The sequence below is a fragment of the Borostomias antarcticus genome, assembly GCF_949987555.1.
Source record: "Borostomias antarcticus genome assembly, chromosome: 22".
In the NCBI taxonomy this organism is placed as follows: Eukaryota; Metazoa; Chordata; class Actinopteri; order Stomiiformes; family Stomiidae; genus Borostomias; species Borostomias antarcticus.
Window position 1 is genome coordinate 13216325 of NC_140255.1, and position 18224 is coordinate 13234548.

Sequence of the window (18224 nt, forward strand, 5' to 3'; positions counted from 1 at the left end):
TCTCTAGTCCTAGAAATGAATTTCCTTACTGACAACCACCTCTATCTTAAAATTTCGTGTAAGTGTGGCTCTGTAATTTGCGCTCTTTAAGGCTATTTTACAAACAAGGATATCGATCTCCTTCTGTGCAGCGTTCGCTTCTTTCCTCTGATTCTATGCTCATTCCATCACTATGGCACACCTCATTGGCTTGAGAAAGGCACACTTGCGCCGATTGATTCCACCCCTTCAGCTGGACACACACACCTCCAATGACTTCCGGATACTTTGTGCGAGCAAATTCACAAAATGTTCAATTGTGAACACTGCGTTTGACTATTGCCAATTGACGATGGCGCCAGTGGTTTTGCGTGACGGGACCTGGGTGTGTCTCCTGACTCACCTGCATTGAGTGCGTGTGTGTGTGTGTGCGCGCCCGCGCGCCTGTCAGTCAGTCTGTGTTTGTATTTTTACAGGGTATGGCTATCATGCTGAAGCAAAGCTCTGCAGGAGAATGTTGCAAGCAGGAATGTGAATCACAAATATCAGTCTTTAAAAAGCGAGTCTTTGAGAATCCAGGGGGGACTCAGGGAAGTGGAGAGAGAGAGAGAGAGAGAGAGAGAGAGAGAATCTTCATGAATCTAAACATTGATATCTAATACTGTTGTTGAACTAATATCCTTTCTTTTAATTCTAATAATCCTATATCCTGCTGTTAATACATGTATTTGGCGTTTGTATTTGGGAATCTGCTGAGATCTATTGCAAAATCTGTTTCTAGTTCTCCAGTATCTCTCTCTTTCTCTGGTTATGTGCCCAGCGAGCATCTTGAGAGGCAGGTGGTGTGGTGCCAACCAGCACAGCGTGCCTACGACCCACCGTCAGTCAAACACACGTCTTCAATAAGGCCCAGCATTCCTGGTGGTGATGGGTTTGGGCTGTGGGTTCTCCGTTTCATTCTGATAAGGTACTGTAGAACTCCACAGAAGGAGCCCGGTCTCACTAAGTTGTAAGTCATTAAAACAATCATCCATTGATATGACCCAAACTAAATAAATTAAACAATCTTTAAAGTAAAGCTCCAATTGTGAAAAAAAGGTTATTCTTGCTGATCTTTTGCCTTCTAAATAGGTCAATCATTTGACCTTGGATGAAGTGTTAAGTAAAGGTGTTCAGAGACACAAGGTGCTTATTGATGTTTCAGAAACACTCCTTCCCTCCAAGGCACACATAGCAAGCATTATCCAGCCAGCACCGACCTTGCATATCATGTAACCTCTACTCACCCAACAACCAGGTTACAGACAACACAGCCTAACAACAGTCTGGAAGCCTAAAGTAGTCTAGTTGGTTCATAACCAGCCCGGGATCAGATTACAATACTCTGACTCCAATCTTAATTGGAAGGCAGGACCATGTACAATAGTATCTGACCTTGCATCAACAGTTAGGGACAACTCCCCCAAAATACAGGTCTCAGCTTAACTTCGAGACAAAACAGTCCCATACGGGACAGCAGAGCACTACACATGAACGTCAGCTCCTAGGTCTGTTGTTAATCCACTGCGGTGATAAAAGTGAGTCTTCCAACATCAGGTTTCCACATTCCTTGTAGTATTCTTTAACAGGTGGTATTTCTCTGTGCTCTCACTGTCTCCAATGTTTCGGCAGCAATGGGGCACCCTGCGGCTTGTTTTCCGTCTTTGACCTTTGACCCCCCCAGCGATGCTTCAGAAGTCGTCCGCCTCTTATCGCCCGTCTGTTATCGTCCTGAAGGAGAAGTCAGATGTGGGTATAAAGGTGAGGGGTCGCAGTAAATCCTCCACCCACCTGGAAACCACATGCATTCCCTGAGAGAGAGAGAGAGAGAGAGAAGGAAAGTGGACAAAATTCCTGTCCTAGATTCAGGTCAGTCTCTGCGGTCAGTAGAGCAAGTTCACAATAACTACAGAGAAAAGGCCTTTAATTCTTTGGTAAAACACTGACAAACCTCAGAAAACCCAAGCTAAAAGAACACTGTAAACCAAGGGCTGTTTTCCATAGGCGGCATATGGCCTCGTGTTTTGGACTGTAGCCTGCATGCTAGTCTGTTTCTGGTTTTAATAAAAATATTTACACTCTGCATGAAAGTACAATGCTATGTTGGTGAATACACTAACTGGTCATGTGACCAAGCAGCATGAACACTTCCGTTAACATAAGATTTAAAAAAAATAAATCAAAGGCAATAGCTTTATTGAAAAGGCAAAATTTTTTATTAACCTTACCATCGTCATCATCATCAGTGATATATGTACAATTGTAAAATGTAACCCCCAAGGTCTATCAACAGGACACTAAAAACAAAAAACATTGATAGTATAATTTGAAAATAAAACCATGACCTACATATTCCCATGAACACTCTTATCTAACATTTAAACACAGTTTCTACCGGACAAACGAGCAAATACAAAGATCTTTAACAGATGCATTAACTTCAATAGAAGCTATTAGGCACGGAGCAGGAGGTCAAGTTCTCAGTTTGGGACAAATCCTCCTGTAACTCGGGATGAGGATGCATCACTGGGTTTGGGGTGAATCTCCCACTGACCATGGAGGAGGAGGAATACACTCAGAGATCCACACAGGTTCTGTGCACCATCGGCAATGAAGGAGTGGTTCCCGTTGAGCCCAAGTTGTAGATGCAACCTCAGGGATAGACGGCAGTGGAGCTGCAGAGTTCTGATGAAGAGGAGGGGGGGGGGGGGAGGGGCTGGATGTAGACATGTACAGTTGAGGGAGGCTTCACTCTTCAAGCTATTCATCCACTCTCGAACACAGACACTTCCATGCATACACACCACTCTGACACTCACTCACTCACTCACACTCACTCACTCACACTCACTCACTCACACTCACTCACACACTCACACACTCACACACTCACACACTCACACACTCACACACACTCACACACTCACACACACTCACACACTCACACACACTCACACACACTCACACACACACACACACACAACACACACCCACTCCTCCGTGTTCACTGCTTGGCTTTCTTCAGGATGGTGCCCACTGCAGAGATGACAGTGGTCTTGGTGCCGCTGGCGGTGGTTGTCACGGAGACGACCCCTGGCAGGGTTGCTGTGGTAGTGAGGAGGGCGGGCTGGGCCATGGTCACGGGGACTGCAGAGTCCCACTTACTCTTTCTCTTCTGAGCTTCTGCTAGCGAGAGAGGGAGGGAGGGAGAGATGTGTCATGAGAGGGTCAAAGGGACACGAGACTCGGCGGAAAATGTCAAAGGTGCATGGAATACATTCTAGACTGGCGACCTCTAAAACCCGCCCATTTCATTTCAAATGTCATATTAACTCTAACCCTGTCTGTGCATTAGGCCGGATGAGTCACGGCCTCTCTACGAAAGCCTGTGTGTGTGTGTGTGTGTGTGTGTGTGTGTGTGTGTGTGTGTGCGTGCATGTATATGTGTGTCAGAGGTGAGTCTGGTACCTGTGGCGGTGGCGGTGGTGGTGTTGGTGGTGGAGGCGGCAGCGTTGGTGGGGTTGGTTCCTTTCTTGGTGCCCGTCACAAACTCGATCTGGGGAGGGGACACCAGCTGGTGTGACTAACATCTCATGACACGGACCGTTATCAAATGGCAAATCACACCTGGCCATATATAATCCAATAGAGGACTAGCAGTGTTGTGTAAAGCCTGCGATACAGTACGCTCGCTTTTAACTACGCGTACGCGTCTGCCACGGTCTCCTGCCTTCCTTTGGAGCGTTGGCTGCGGTTGAGAACTACGCACTTGGCTACGCGTAAAGTACACCGTGGGCTTAAGAGCCCCCTCCCCCCAAAAAAACAAAAACAAACCCTGCTGTATTTCTTTAAACCGTAATCTGGACTGAATCTGATTGGGCGGACAACAGATTTTGACTCCCCTGAATGGGCAATAATAGACGCATGCCAAGGCGTATCCCCAAAAGCTAGGGTTACATCTACAGCTACATCCGTTGAGTCAGACTATGCAAGAACAAACACTTTCAAGGCGCCGAACAAAAGCGTGACAGAGCAAGTCATTGTGAATGATGATGAGTCATTGTGAACGATGACGAGGATAGTAACTCTGTTTTGTGAGCTCGTTCCCTGGATACAGCCCCAGCCTGCACCACTGGGCATGTCTGCAGCCTCTGGCCAGGCAGAGCGACGGTTCAAGCCAGGTCGACGCGCATCATCCTTCCTGGGATTCATCTCCAGGTACATCCAGTCGCCTGCCAGGGCTCAGCACGCACGCACACGCACGCACACGCACACACACACGCACGCGCACAGGGCTGGGACTGGATCCAATTGAACTGCAGGAATAGGGAACTTGGCAGCATCATTTAATTTCTCTGGGAGATGGGTGTGTGTGTGTGTGTGCGCGCGCACGCATGTGTGTTTGCTCGCACTCTGGGTAAGAAACAACAGATACAGCAGCTGGTTGACACACACAAACAGATCTACAGAAGAGAACAACATTCCAATGATTTGCTCGCTCTGACAGAGGGCAGCTGGTCCCCGTCTAGAGAGACCTGGAGGCAGGAGGTCAATACACTCTGCCAACGTCCACAAGCCTGAAATAAAGGAGGAAGGGAGATTGTTTTGAGGACATTCCAGTCATTTTGTGGTTCTCACCTTGGTCCTCTCCTTCTTGGCCTTGTCCAGTTTGTCCATCTCTGCCTTCTGGGCTTTGGCTGCAGGGAAGAGAAGGAGAGCACACTCTGAGCTCATCTACAGCCAAACCAAACACACACACACACACACGGGCACACACGCGCACACACGCACACACACGCACACACACGCGCACACACGCGCACACACACGCACACACACGCACACACAGCTGGGCTCACCTAAGGCTTCGTAGTAGGATTCTTCTGACCAGCCATGAGGATCAAACATGTCTTTTGGGTAGTTGGTTCCAAGTTCATCTATGCTACAGAACTGGATAAGCTTCTCATAAATACTGCAAAGAAGATACATAAACTAGTTGACTCGCTTTCCAGTGGCCAACATGACAGATGTTTCCGAGCTGACCTGTATAAGGGATAGGTGTGTGTGTGTGTAGGGGGGGGGGGGGGGGGGGGTGGCATAACAGTGTGTGTGTGTGTGTGTGGGTGTAACAGTGTGTGTGTGTGTGTATGTAGATGTAGTGTGTACCTCGGGTTCCTGAACTCCTTCTTCTTCTGGATGTGGCTGTTGGTATCAAAGTCTCCATGAAGCTTCCTTTCATACAGCTTGTAGATCTTCTCCTGTTGGAAACACAAAAGACAAACCGGCATGTCAGTAAATAAGCCTGTTTCATAGCTAGATTATTGTGATATTGAGGGCAGTTGTTCCACCACCCGACATTGATTTTGCATCCTTCACTTGCCAAGGCCAGAAGACCTACCCTGCAACTTGTCCAAATGCCTGAAGCACTGCTGGTTAAATGGGCCAGAGTACATCAGCTGCCCTCTCTCCAGGACATGATAATAACCAACCAGGCAGTTGAACCAGGCAGGGTCTAACGTTAGTAGTCTTCACACCACCATAAGCCATATATCTAACACCCCTGAATAGAGCCATTGTGTGTCCCCAGTTTCTGATACCTCAGGGCAATATTTGACAACCAGGCTCCAACAGAGGGCTGGGCCTGTCAGCTGCCCTGGGGCCGGCCAATCCAGTGCTAAATCAGCCCCGGGGAACAAGATGGGGGATCGGAATGTTATCGCGCTTCCCAGACTTGGGTCGAAATACTATTTGAAATCCTTTAAATTATGTCTTTGTTTGCTCGACTGGAGTGTCAGGTGGGTGGTGTTTGCATTTTTTGGGAACAGCTTGTTGGGTCCATTGTGCCTGAGAAGAACAACCAAGCACAGATAAGTAATTGAAATGATTCCAAACTGTATTTTGTGCCAAGTCTGGCACTTTCTCCCCAAATAATAAAATATGCTGCTTTGTGGAGGCAACTGGACCTTTGATATCACAGACTGGATCGTAAGACAGTCATAAAACGTTTATAAATATGTTACGTAAATATGCTTTCAACGTTTGTATGGGACGTACAGCTCAGCAGTGAAGAAGAGGCGTACAATCCAGTTGAGAACTGGATAAGGAGGATCCTCAAGAGTGGAAGAAAAATCGGACGACTCAAGAAAAAGACCATATCTGATGGAACTGAATCTCTGATAAATACCTCCACTCCGAGGTTCCTGCTGTGGTGGAGTTGGTGTGAGTCAGGCCTGGGGTTGGGGCCTGGAGGAAGGGACATCCACCTGGCAGCTACTCATCCCTGAGTCACTGGGGGATAGTGCGGGGGAATCAGAGCCCTTGGCAGTGGAAGCAAGCCACCAAACCTCTAATCGGTCTGCCGGTCGGTTAGTTAGGCAGAGTCAGCTTGTCAGAGCTGGTCTGCCACTCCCTCCCTGCTCTCCTGTCCAAACACCTCCTCCAGAACACTCAGACGCACAGCTGACGATGTACCTCAGCCAAGACAACGCACCTTAGCAACACTCACCGGCTTTTCTGGGAAGATTATCTAAGCACACACCAGGCAACCCACGGATTACACGCCACAGGCGATATCAACGCTTCACGGTCGCAATTGGATGCAAGCACCCGTGAATCATGGGTCTAGAGGAGAGTGGATCTGAGTTCACCTTTAAATCATGGGTCTGTGTTCATCTTTGAAGGAGGCTATAAAACTGAGTCAAGGGGGAGATTCCTAGCCCTGGGGGGACGGATTTGGACTACAGGGCCAATTCAGCAGTAAGAAATGCGTGCAAAGTAGTAATCAAAAATACCAATTCACGTGGGTCCCATTTTCAGGTTGGAAAATCTGGAATTCTGGATTGATTTAGAAAAATCACATGCCTGCAGATGGTTAACTGCTGCGAAGTGCCTCGTCTGACAATTTTCTCCCCACAGAGGTATTCACCAGCAGCCCAGAATATTCTGGAACGTTCCACCAGTAGAACAATGCTCGTCTAGGAGTCAGTCAACAAGCCCTAGTCTGCCGGGAGGGGCAATTTACTACCCGGACACCATTGTTTAGACAACACACACAATCACACACTCACGCACGCACACACAATTTATATCCTTGTGGGCCCCTTCTTCTTAATATCTATAGCTTACCAGGTGTTATCCTACAGTTGCGACACTCACTAAGGGCACATTTCAGGTGCTCACACAAACCAACATACACACCAACAAGCCTGATTGTTGACACAGGTGTGGCTTTAGTGGCGTCTTGGGTTATGAAGCAAGTGTGAAAGTGATATTGGTGTGGATCAGGTGCCTGGTACAAGTAGGGATGAGACGTATGGATTTTTGCATTATGGTATGGTTCAGTATCTAGTTACACTGTACGGTTTACAGTATTTCACGGTATACAGCATTTTTTTATTTTATTTTATTGAACTGGCCTTTAGAATCAAAGCCTTTTCATGACGCTTTCTTTCATTAATCTTGTGGATTCAGAATGTCAAAGTCGGCTAAATCACTGCGGTCATGGATGCTGCGATGGGAGTTAAAACTAGTAGGCTATAGGCTACAACATTGGTTATTTAGGCCTGACTGTATCACACAATATTGTAATTGTTACTAAACGGCTTGTTTAGGTGGAGATTACATTTGTAATATTTTATTTTGTAAAGCTCATTGGGAATGGGAACGCACCTGCTGTCTGAAGTGCGGTGATCAAATTCAAAGACAGAGGAGATGCCGTATCCTAGGCCTACACTCTCGCCATTCGATGAAAAATAGCCTATTTATTATTATATATGATAAAAGATCCTCTTTAGTCTCTTGATAAGGATTAATATATTTTGTATCGAACGGCGACAGTGTGTCGCATCTCATCTTTCTTTGATTATGCCGTTTTAGCAACTGGAAATCGGGAATGGATATAGAAGGGTCCAGTCTACTTCCTGGATCGAATAATAGGCTTTTTTTTATCGACTAGACACGCGTTTGAATAGGCTGAGTTCTAGAGCCCTACAGTGCAACACATGATGGAAAATACACACTATTGTAATTAAGCTCAGTTTATTAATAGCAAGCTTATATTAAATTACAAAATTAACTGTTGCAAGCAACTTGAAATGTGAAGTTTCAGCAGCGCATTATTGTGTAATACTGTAAACGTAATACTGTAAACAGGGAATGTCACGTTATACCGCGGTTCACGGTTTTACGGTATACCGTCTCATCCCTAGGTACAGGTAAACAATATGAGAAGGTTATGGTGTTAGAGAGCAGACCTATGTCACACCAGATTACCGTGTAGCTCAGGTGAGTACAGCTGTGAAGCCAATAGGTGTGATGTCAATGGCACAGGTAGGACAGGTGGAGATAGTTGATGGACAGTGAATGTGTGTGTGTGTACCTGTAATTGGCTGGAGCAGCGTCCGGGGGGCTCGGGGGGGATCCTGATCTCGTCAGGCGACATGTTCCTCACCTTCTCCGAGAACAGCGCTGAGGGCGGAGACAAACACAGGCGACCAATCAGAGAGGAGACCCAAGGATAAATAAGCATATTCCATACTTGTCATTAGCCAGGTGAAGGATAGGCCTTTTCCCCCAGCATAGGGGCGGCTGTGGCTCAGGAGGTGGAGCGGGTCGTCAAATCATAGTAGGGTTGGCGGTCCGAATCCGGGCTCCTCCTGTCCACATGTCCAAGTGCCCTTGGGAAAGACACTGAACCCCGATTCCTCCCAATGAGCAGGCTAGCGTCTTGCATGGCAGCTGCCGCCATTGGTGTGTGAACGTGTGTGTGAATGGGTGAATGAGAGGCCATTGTAAAGCGCTTTGGATAAAAGCGCTATACAAGTGCAGTCCATTTACAATTTGCCACGTCTTTTCATGGACTTATCTTCTAATCTTTATCGAACAGAGAAACACTGTCTGCATGAAACAACTCAGTCAACAGTTAAATAAATAGAGGGGAAGATGCGATGTGCATATCCGTATATCCATAAGTGCGTCTAGTTCTATGTGTAGTGTGTGTGTGTGTGTGTGTGTGTGTGTGCGCGTGTGCTCAGAGAAGAGTCTGCTATGAGGCCTATACGCGACCACGCCCAGGCAGGGAGTGTCTGTTGTCGGGGCTTGTGTGAAGAAGGGAGGCTCGTCCTCCGCCTGGCCCTCCTCTCGTTCCCGTGTCTCCAGGCCAGGAATTCTTCTCTGTGTGTCACTCCATATCCTCTACAGTCTAGCGAGTCACTCAGCAACGCTGTCAATCTCGCTCCCGCTAAGTGCTTGTCAGTGTGTGTGTGTGTGTGTGTGTGTGTGTGTGTGTGTGTGCCCTGTCCAAGCACGCCCATGTGTACATTTTGCAAGTGAAGTGTTGAGCTGAAATGTTTTTTTTTTTGATTGTTCATCGTACATCCATGTATGAATAGTATGTCTAAAACCACCAGCGATGTGACCCAGTCACTCAACCCTCTCACTTACTCCTGGCATGCTCCTAATCACCCCCCCCCCCCCCCCCCACCAGCCCCCAACTCCCTCCCCTAACACCCCCCCCCCCCCCCCCCCCAACTCCCTCCCCTTATCACCTCACCGTCTCTCTCCCTCCCTGCTCATTCTCTAATTCTCTACATCCTCAGAACACGCTGTTCGATGTTCAGGTTCCTCCCTAAGCCCACCCATGGCCCCTCCCTGCTGTAGGTGAGAGGGCTGTGACACACGCCTACTGGGTGGGGCAGGGCGTTACCCTCCCTGGCCTGATGCCAACCCCTCAAGGTACTGTACACGCGCGCGTACACACGCACACACACACACACACAGGACAGGAATGTATGCCTAAACATACTGTACATACTCAAACACACATGCCAGATGTACAGACAAAACATGCGCACGCACACAAATACCATAACCCCGGGCAGTGAAAAACCTGACCAGGCAAGCCAGCCTGAGCTGCTTGTGTGAGAGCCGGTGTTAAGCAGACACACACAAATCTGTAAAGGCATGTGAGATCAAGTTCTGGAAAGGATAACCAAAGTGCAACAGTAGTATAACTTCCAGATAAACAGATTAGAGAGAGAAAGAGAGAGAGAGAGAGAGAGAGAGAGAGAGAGAGAGGAAAATGGGAAGCGGGCAGAAAAAGAAACGTTCACCAATCAGAGCTCTCTAGGCTCCTTCAACAGCCAGACAATGACAGTTGAGTTGAGTCAGTGAATGGACAAAGGGCCATCTTCAGCCCGCTGGCATGAGATCTTGTCCAGAGCCTCTGTTGACATTTAGACTACTGCCCCAGCAGACAGACAGGCAGGCAGCAAGGAATGCATGCTGGGAGACATAGAGACACAAACATACAGTACAGGAAAGACAGACAGACAGGGCTAGAGACAGAGAGACAGACAGGACAGCGGAGATGGAGGGACAGGACAGTGGGGACAGAGAGACAGACAGGTCAGTGGAGACAGGAGATTGGCACCAGAGAAGGAATGCAGAGGTTCCCGGCCATGAGTCAGAGACCACAGTACTGGACACTGTCAATGGGGGAAAGAAAAAAAAAAAAGAAGCTTGTGTCCGTTTCCCTGTCACTCGTTTTCTCCCTCCCTCCCTCCCTCCCTCACTGCGCTCTCGAGGGCGGAGCTGCGAGGGGGTTGTGTCCTCCTGGCTGGCACGCCATGAAACGACACGCTGTGACCGTGTCAGTCTCACAGCTGTTTTTATCAAACCGTGCCAGTCAAGATAAGACACTGTAGCCACACACTGCTATTGACCAGAATGTGGCAAAGTAGGATGGGGTGTGTCTTCGGTTTAAATGAAATGGGTCAATAACGGCCTTCGGTTTAACCTGTGGGACAGCTCGGTCCTGGGAGGAGTCCTGGGGGGGCCCATGGGGACGGAGGACAGTTCTCCGGGGGCTCTCACCTCTCCGGATGGCCACACTCACGATTCATTCCCACGCGGTGGTATTTGCGGATGCATGACAGAGAGGGTTGATGGGTGATGCAGCATTGCGTAATGTGTGCGATCTTTTGCACCTGGCTGTGGGTTCATACATGAACTGGATGGGACGTTCACACACACACACACCCTGCTTCCACCAATATACCTACCCACACAATATATCTCACACACACACACCCACACACACGCACACACATACACACACAGGGGTGTGTTATCTGGCCACTCCCTGTCCTGTCTTCCAGCTGTTACACTCATATCCTGCCTGGTCATCTCACACTGCTGGCACGCACATGCGCACACACACCTTCCACAGACACCCACGCACACCACACAGTATATCACGCAGACACAAACACTTCCAATTTAGTTAATTTACAATTTATCCAAAGCCACTTACAATCGTAAGCTAGTGTTGGGGTCAAGCGCCTTGCTCAAGGGCACAACGGTTCACTTCCCATGAATCTCTCAAGCGGCCTGGCCCAGTGTCAAACCAGAGACCTTTCTGTCACTGGTCGGACACTAACCACAGGGCTACCTACCGACCTAACAGAGACAAACACGCACACAAACACACCCTGACCACACCAAGACTCACGTGTCTAGTGGATGACCGTTTCCTACCTGTCGATCAGTAAGTGCGCAAACAAAGTGTGGGTGTGCTGCTCTCTCTCCTATCAGAGTTACTGATTCATCTGCACAATGCACTGACACCTAGTTGATTTATTGGATGGATGAAAGGGTGTAACTGTGTGTGTGTGTGCGTGTGTGTTTGCGTGTACTCACCAACCAGCTCGTTGGGGTCCCTCTTCTCTCCTTCTGAGATCTCCTGTAAGACAGGAGAGAGAGAGAGGGGGGGGGGAGAAAGAGGGAGAGAGAGAGAGATGGAGAGAAAGAAAGAGAAACATGAGTCTACGCTGCTGTCTCTGCTTGGCTGTGGCTGGTGGAGTCTTTAGAAGGTAAACATTGCCAACATGGCCACAGCTGCCCATGTTAAAACCCTCCTCAGCAGCTACTGACACACCAGTGGGGGCTTCTAACATGGGACAGTTGTTGATGGACCTGAAGAGTTACTAACATGGGACAGTTGTTGATGGACCTGAAGAGTTACTAACATGGGACAGTTGTTGATGGACCTGAAGAGTTACTAACATGGGACAGTTGTTGATGGACTTGAATGACAACACCTGTCAAATGACAACACCTGTCAAATATTCTTTATATTATTTTATATTCTGTATATTTACCACCAATGTCAATATGAACCTAAATGTAGCAGACCTGGGATGATCTCTGCTGACTGAATATACAGGGATCCAGGGGATTGGAGCTGAGCCTCGGGCTGAGACGTTTCTAGAGAAAGGCCGGGCTCGGGGCGGAGCACTGTGTTCAGCCCCTAAAATACAGCCCGTCTTTGCCAGGACTGTGGGCATAACACAGGTCCAGCTGAAAGGAACAGTGGGCCTATTCACTGGCAAGGCAAGGCAAAACACATGCACGCACACGCACACACACACAAACACACACACACAGTCTACAGTACTGCCACCCAGTCACCTAGCAACCGCATGGACACATCAAAGAATTGTCTTGAAGGGGATGTGGGCGGAACCAGGCAGCTTGAGAGCTGAGTGAGAGGAAGAGAGAGTTCAACAGTATACTAATGATGAAATAGGATATTTCCAGTCAAACATGTCTGACTGTAAAACGAGGCTAACCTAGAATCTCAATGTGTTCTTCTTCTGTCTGAAGAAAACTAGAGTCAGAAGAGCTTCAAACGAGCATTATTCTGCCTGAATCGTAAACGTGGACTAGGATGACAGCATGGGTCCGGACAGGAGGCCAAGAGGCAGCACCTCCCAATCCTCCTCCTTGCCTTGTCCTGCTTCTCAACTGGTTTGTTGACTGTGGGTCTGGGCCATTGCAGGAATCAATCAAGCTAGGCCTACACCCAGCCGATAAAGCTGCCATACGTTACCCTGCACCAGTCTACTAAGGGTGGCTATATAACCCAAGTCTCAAATATTATATGACACATGAGCATGCGTGGTGGGATTTAAGAGTTCTGCAATAAATGATAGCTTTAATCAAAAAAGGTAAGCGCATTAAAAGCAGTTTGAGAGAGGCTGATGAATCACACTTGTGCAACAGAGGCTGCTGTTACTCAATGGTTTGGCAGAGGTTTTAAAGATCTGCTTAACATTTTACAACACCCCCCCCCTCCCTGGGAGAGACACTTTATAAAGCAATAAAAAACATTCACACGTGAGCTTTTCCTTAGGCTGGGCTACTTCTCTTATAACAGTAGTCTCCTTTCCTGAACTAAACCCAGGCTACATGACCCGTGGTTCTATCAGAGCAGATCGGAGGAGCATAACATCCTCAACTCCTCCCCAGCAACGTTAGTGTTTATTTGGGCAGCACCTCACCTCGCCAACCTGCACAGTCCTGCGCAGCAGGAAGCCGTCCTATTGTTTCTATCTGATTTGCCGTTTCAAACATAAGCTCCTTATCACACACACAATGAGGGTGGGGCTGGCATGGCAGAGGCTCAACGTGTCTGGAACGCCCATGTAAGGTTAAGGTAGGCCATAGGCATTGCAGCGCGCTAGGCTGTGATAAATGTTTTTTCTTCAAGGCTTTTCAGTCAAGGACTGGGATTATCATGACAATCCCGTTGTCTAGAGGTCGGCTTCATCAATGTGCTCATAACCAGGGAGCTAGTGTCAGTATCTGTATTCATTAAACAAATCATACAAAGATCAACAGCACCCTCTAGTGTCGAAACACCCCCATGGCACCAACATTTTCCCCCTCATTTTGACAGCAACCCAACCCCCCCCCCCACACACACACACACACACACACACACACACACGCACAGCCATGGCAAGAAACATTCCCTCGTCCAAAACATTCCACAAATAGGATGGGGGTTAAAATACCTTAAAATCATCTGTGTCTCCTCCCTCGTCAGACTCCTCCACTTCCTATGAAGAAAAAAATGCAAAGAGTTAACATCACAGGGGTGAAATGGGAGGGCCACCGAACACTTGTCACAGAACTGCTGCTCCCTGACAGACAGAGATGCTTGCATCCATACCTACACATACTAGAGGTAAATTGACATAAGTAACACACACAAAGCTCACTACTATGACTACTTCTAAAGCAAACATCAGAAATCAGGGGCTGCCCCATATATAGCTCAAAAGGTGCTATAACACTTTGGCAAAGGTGTTATAGCACCTTTATAGACACAGGCTGGATAAATCTAAAATCATAAATCGCATCATCTGAATCCCTAATTTAAAGGAGTAGTAAAGGTTAAAATGCATGTACATCCATTGTATGACCAAAACGGTGGTAGAGCAATTATCAGACTTTATCAAAAGTGCATGTTTTGTCAACGTTTTTATCTGAACCATTGTATATGATCATAAGTAACAGGGCTAAACATGTATTTTCCCTTTACTACTCCTTTAAGGGACATAATTACATGAAGAGTCACAGTCTGACACTCACTCACTCACTAACACATACTCATACTCACACTCTCTCTCTCTCTCTCTCTCTCTCTCTCTCTCTCTCTCTCTCTCTCTCTCTCTCTCTCTCTGACACATACACACATGCGCACGCACACACACACATACTCACACACACAGTGTTACCACTACTATACACAATATCTCTCATAACAGAAAGAACAAAAGCACATGGCTGCTCTGACAGGTTGAGAATAGTTGCTTCTAGCTAGTGGGGATAGTACTAGTACAGGTTGAGAATAGTTGCTTCTAGCTAGTGGGGATAGTACTAGTACAGGTTGAGAATAGTTGCTTCTAGCTAGTGGGGATAGTACTAGTACAGGTTGAGAATAGTTGCTTCTAGCTAGTGGGGATAGTACTAGTACAGGTGGAGAATAGTTGCTTCTAGCTAGTGGGGATAGTACTAGTACAGGTTGAGAATAGTTGCTTCTAGCTAGTGGGGATAGTACTAGTACAGGTTGAGAATAGTTGCTTCTAGCTAGTGGGGATAGTACTAGTACAGGTTGAGAATAGTTGCTTCTAGCTAGTGGGGATAGTACTAGTACAGGTTAAGAATAGTTGCTTCTAGCTAGTGGGGATAGTACTAGTACAGGTTGAGAATAGTTGCTTCTAGCTAGTGGGGATAGTACTAGTACAGGTTGAGAATAGTTGCTTCTAGCTAGTGGGGATAGTACTAGTACAGGTTGAGAATAGTTGCTTCTAGCTAGTGGGGATAGTACTAGTACAGGTTGAGAATAGTTGCTTCTAGCTAGTGGGGATAGTACTAGTAGACCCAAACTAGCGAGCCTAGCTAGCTGACCTCCCAGACTGACCGAGTTGCGGGAGCTCTCTCCACTGTCCTCGTCTCCCGAGCCCTTCTCTCCGGGGTCCTCTATCCGGCTTATGTCATCATCACCGTAGCTTGCAGACACCAGGCCAGCACCTCCACGGGCCTCTGCCGAGGCAGCATGAACCAGTAGTCAACAGATGAAAGTGCAAGGAATACCGAAGGTGCAATGAATACCGCTGTGTTAAATAAACAAAGCTAGGCTGGCTAGCAAATTTGACCTAGCTAACTTGTTAGCCGGGTTAATACTGAACGCTGGCAAGATCTAAGGGTAGAAGATCAACTAATGTTGGACGGCTAGCTCGAAAAACTTGAATTAACAACTAGCTAGCTACGGCATAATAATTAGATTTTGGGTAGATAGATGCTGTCACGGTGAGGTTGTCGCTAGCTAGCGCTTAATTCAAAATGCACAACGTTGAGCGCCTATAGCAGCCGTAGCTAGTTCCGGTTACGCATTTATCTCGTAATATCAGCATATTTTCGATCAAAACGGTTCATTTTAGATAATTACAATTCCTAAGTGAAACTGGTACCTGTCTGATCAATTTCTGGGTCGGAATCAGGCTCCGAATCATCCCCATAGTCTGCCAACGAAGAGAGAAGTGCACTCCTTTTGCCACTCGCCATTACTGCACGCAAAGACTGTCGCACGTCATCGACGTCACTTTACACGAGCGTCATTGGCTCTGGGAAATGTAGGCTGTCGGCTCATATTATTGTGAAACAAATGTGGCAATACAAAATAACAAAGTTGCACTGTATGTCATTTATGTTTTTATTGACAATGTACATATAAACAAAACTCTCAAACATAAAATCCACTTTTACAAATTTACAGTTTGGCTAGGCTACCTCCAGAGACAACCTCAGACTGTCTGTGGATGACAGAAGGAGATGGAGACTTGCTAGCTAACACTAAAGTTATAGACTCTCCATCTTACAGGTTTGTTTCTGGCCAGAATGCAGGTTGAGAATGTCTGACAATGATCAACTAAGTTTTAGATGCCCTATCTTAAGGTGGGACTCAAGAAAATAAAAAAGAAGAGAATGCCTGGCAATGGCAAAGGAACATCTGAAAGCCTTTTCACAGGCTCTAAGTAATGTTCTATCATGAAAAAGGTTATGGCTTCCATCTTCTAAACCACCCCTTTCCTCGCCCTCCTCTTCCCTTGTCCCTGAGGGGAGCAGCAGCAGCCGTAGATCAGAGCAAACACCATCAGGCAGAGGACCACCACCAGGAACACTGCTGTGACGATAGCGCCACCTAGAGCCCAGGGCTCCATCTGCATGCGACTCATAGCCCATTGCACCCAGTCCTCAGGTGAACCTGCTGGGCCTGGGGACTCTGGGACACTGTAGAGGAGAAGAGAGGGGTCAGGGCTCAAGGGTCAGGGGGCATGCTGTGTCAACTGTCATTGAATGGATACCTACAGACCAAAGCACCGTGATATCAAATTGTAGTAAATAGGAAGTACACGTATGTGGACACCGCCTTTTTTGGGTGAAAATGAGGCGTGACCAGTGTAACTGAGTGAACCAGAATCCTAGTGAGTAAATACCATCCACCCGCACCAATGAGGAGCTAGATTTTCATCAGGATAGCTGATTAAAACAATGTCTGTCCTACGGGAGACCAGGGTTCAAATCCCACCCAGGCCATGCAGAAACGTATGGGTTACACCAGGGCAGGACTTTCCGCCCATTTGAACCTGCCGCCATTCAGATACTAAGTTGTTTACCAAAAAAGGGGCAGTAACCATACCCGCGGCATGAAGGTTGTTAGATGACTGCTCTGGTCCATGGTGTGGCTACCATTACTGGATACAGGTGGTAGGCTGCATGGTATAAGACTATGATTGATTGGTTTGATTGCCTTGAAGTCATAACAATCTGTCTTAATAGCAATCCACAACTTTCACCAAGAGCAATTTGGAATACATATACTGTAGAATACTGTGGATTTTAGATAACTTGCCTTCATTTTCATTCGACAGCTGTTTGTTTAATGTTTTCACATACTGTGTACAACTGATGTAGTTGCTCATCATTTTACTTTGTGTTACTGCTAAGCAACAGGTTTCCATGCAATACTCACCTCTTCATATCCATGTCCTAGTGTATAATTCCAGTGGCTGGCTGCTACTTTGTGTTTACAGATTAGCCCGGGGCACCTGAACATGAACACTAGGCCTCTGACTCTCTCTCACACACACACAACTCACTGCCTCGTCCAGACCCTGCCCTGGCCTAAACACTCTAGATAGAGTATACTTTCATCTGTTTGAAAGCCCCTTAATATCGCGTGAAGACTCCAACTCTTGGTGTTGAGTGAGTCCTGCCTTTCTCACCGAGCTTGACTGGAGCGTGAAGCAATGTGTTCTCTTGCTGTGTGCGTGTTTTGTGTGCGGTGCAGCAGGAGATCAACTGGTTAATGTTTACTTACAATATTGACTCTGCTAAGGGCTGATAAGACCTGTATGATGCCTTGACTCTAACTGGTACTGAGGAAACATTGAGAGTTGTGTAATGTGGATTTGTTCTGAAGACTGAGAAATGTGACGTTTGTGGATTTGTTCTGAAGACTGAGAAATGTGACGTTTGTGATGGTGATATATATAGTGATATGTTCAGATTGATTAATAAGAGTCTTCAGATTGATTAATGAAAGTGTTGTCACTACTGCACAAATATAGCCTACAGCTCATTATACTCGATTAAGATTGGACAATCGACCCATTCTTTGGTAAATTATTTCTCAACGACTGCAATACTGTTTGAACGTTGTTATCTTGCTTAGATTAAGAAAATTGAATCAAACAAGTAGCTAAACTCCTCACAATGTGTTTGTGCTACAGTAGCTGTTTCATCTAGCAAAGGAATAGCTCCAGGTCAGAGGGAAAGGGAAGATAATACATAATATG

General features: G+C 47.0%; 1 protein-coding gene across 2 annotated transcripts; it reads right to left on the reverse strand.

Moving 5' to 3' along the window:
• Nucleotides 1–2264: 2264 nt before the first annotated feature.
• Nucleotides 2265–15930, reverse strand: sap30bp (SAP30 binding protein; the record flags this gene model as incomplete). 2 transcript variants are annotated; one of them, XM_084456499.1, is made up of 10 exons in its annotated part: nucleotides 2265–3201; nucleotides 3487–3574; nucleotides 4657–4715; nucleotides 4878–4990; nucleotides 5185–5276; nucleotides 8396–8484; nucleotides 11716–11758; nucleotides 13875–13919; nucleotides 15287–15408; nucleotides 15837–15930. In XM_084456499.1, the coding sequence occupies 10 exons, from the start codon at nucleotides 15928–15930 to the stop codon at nucleotides 3023–3025; spliced, it is 924 nt and encodes a 307-aa protein (XP_084312625.1). In that variant the 3' UTR covers nucleotides 2265–3022. The 2 variants fall into 2 exon arrangements, with proteins under 2 accessions (XP_084312625.1, XP_084312624.1); XM_084456498.1 differs by having other exon boundaries at nucleotides 2265–3204.
• Nucleotides 15931–18224: the final 2294 nt, after the last annotated feature.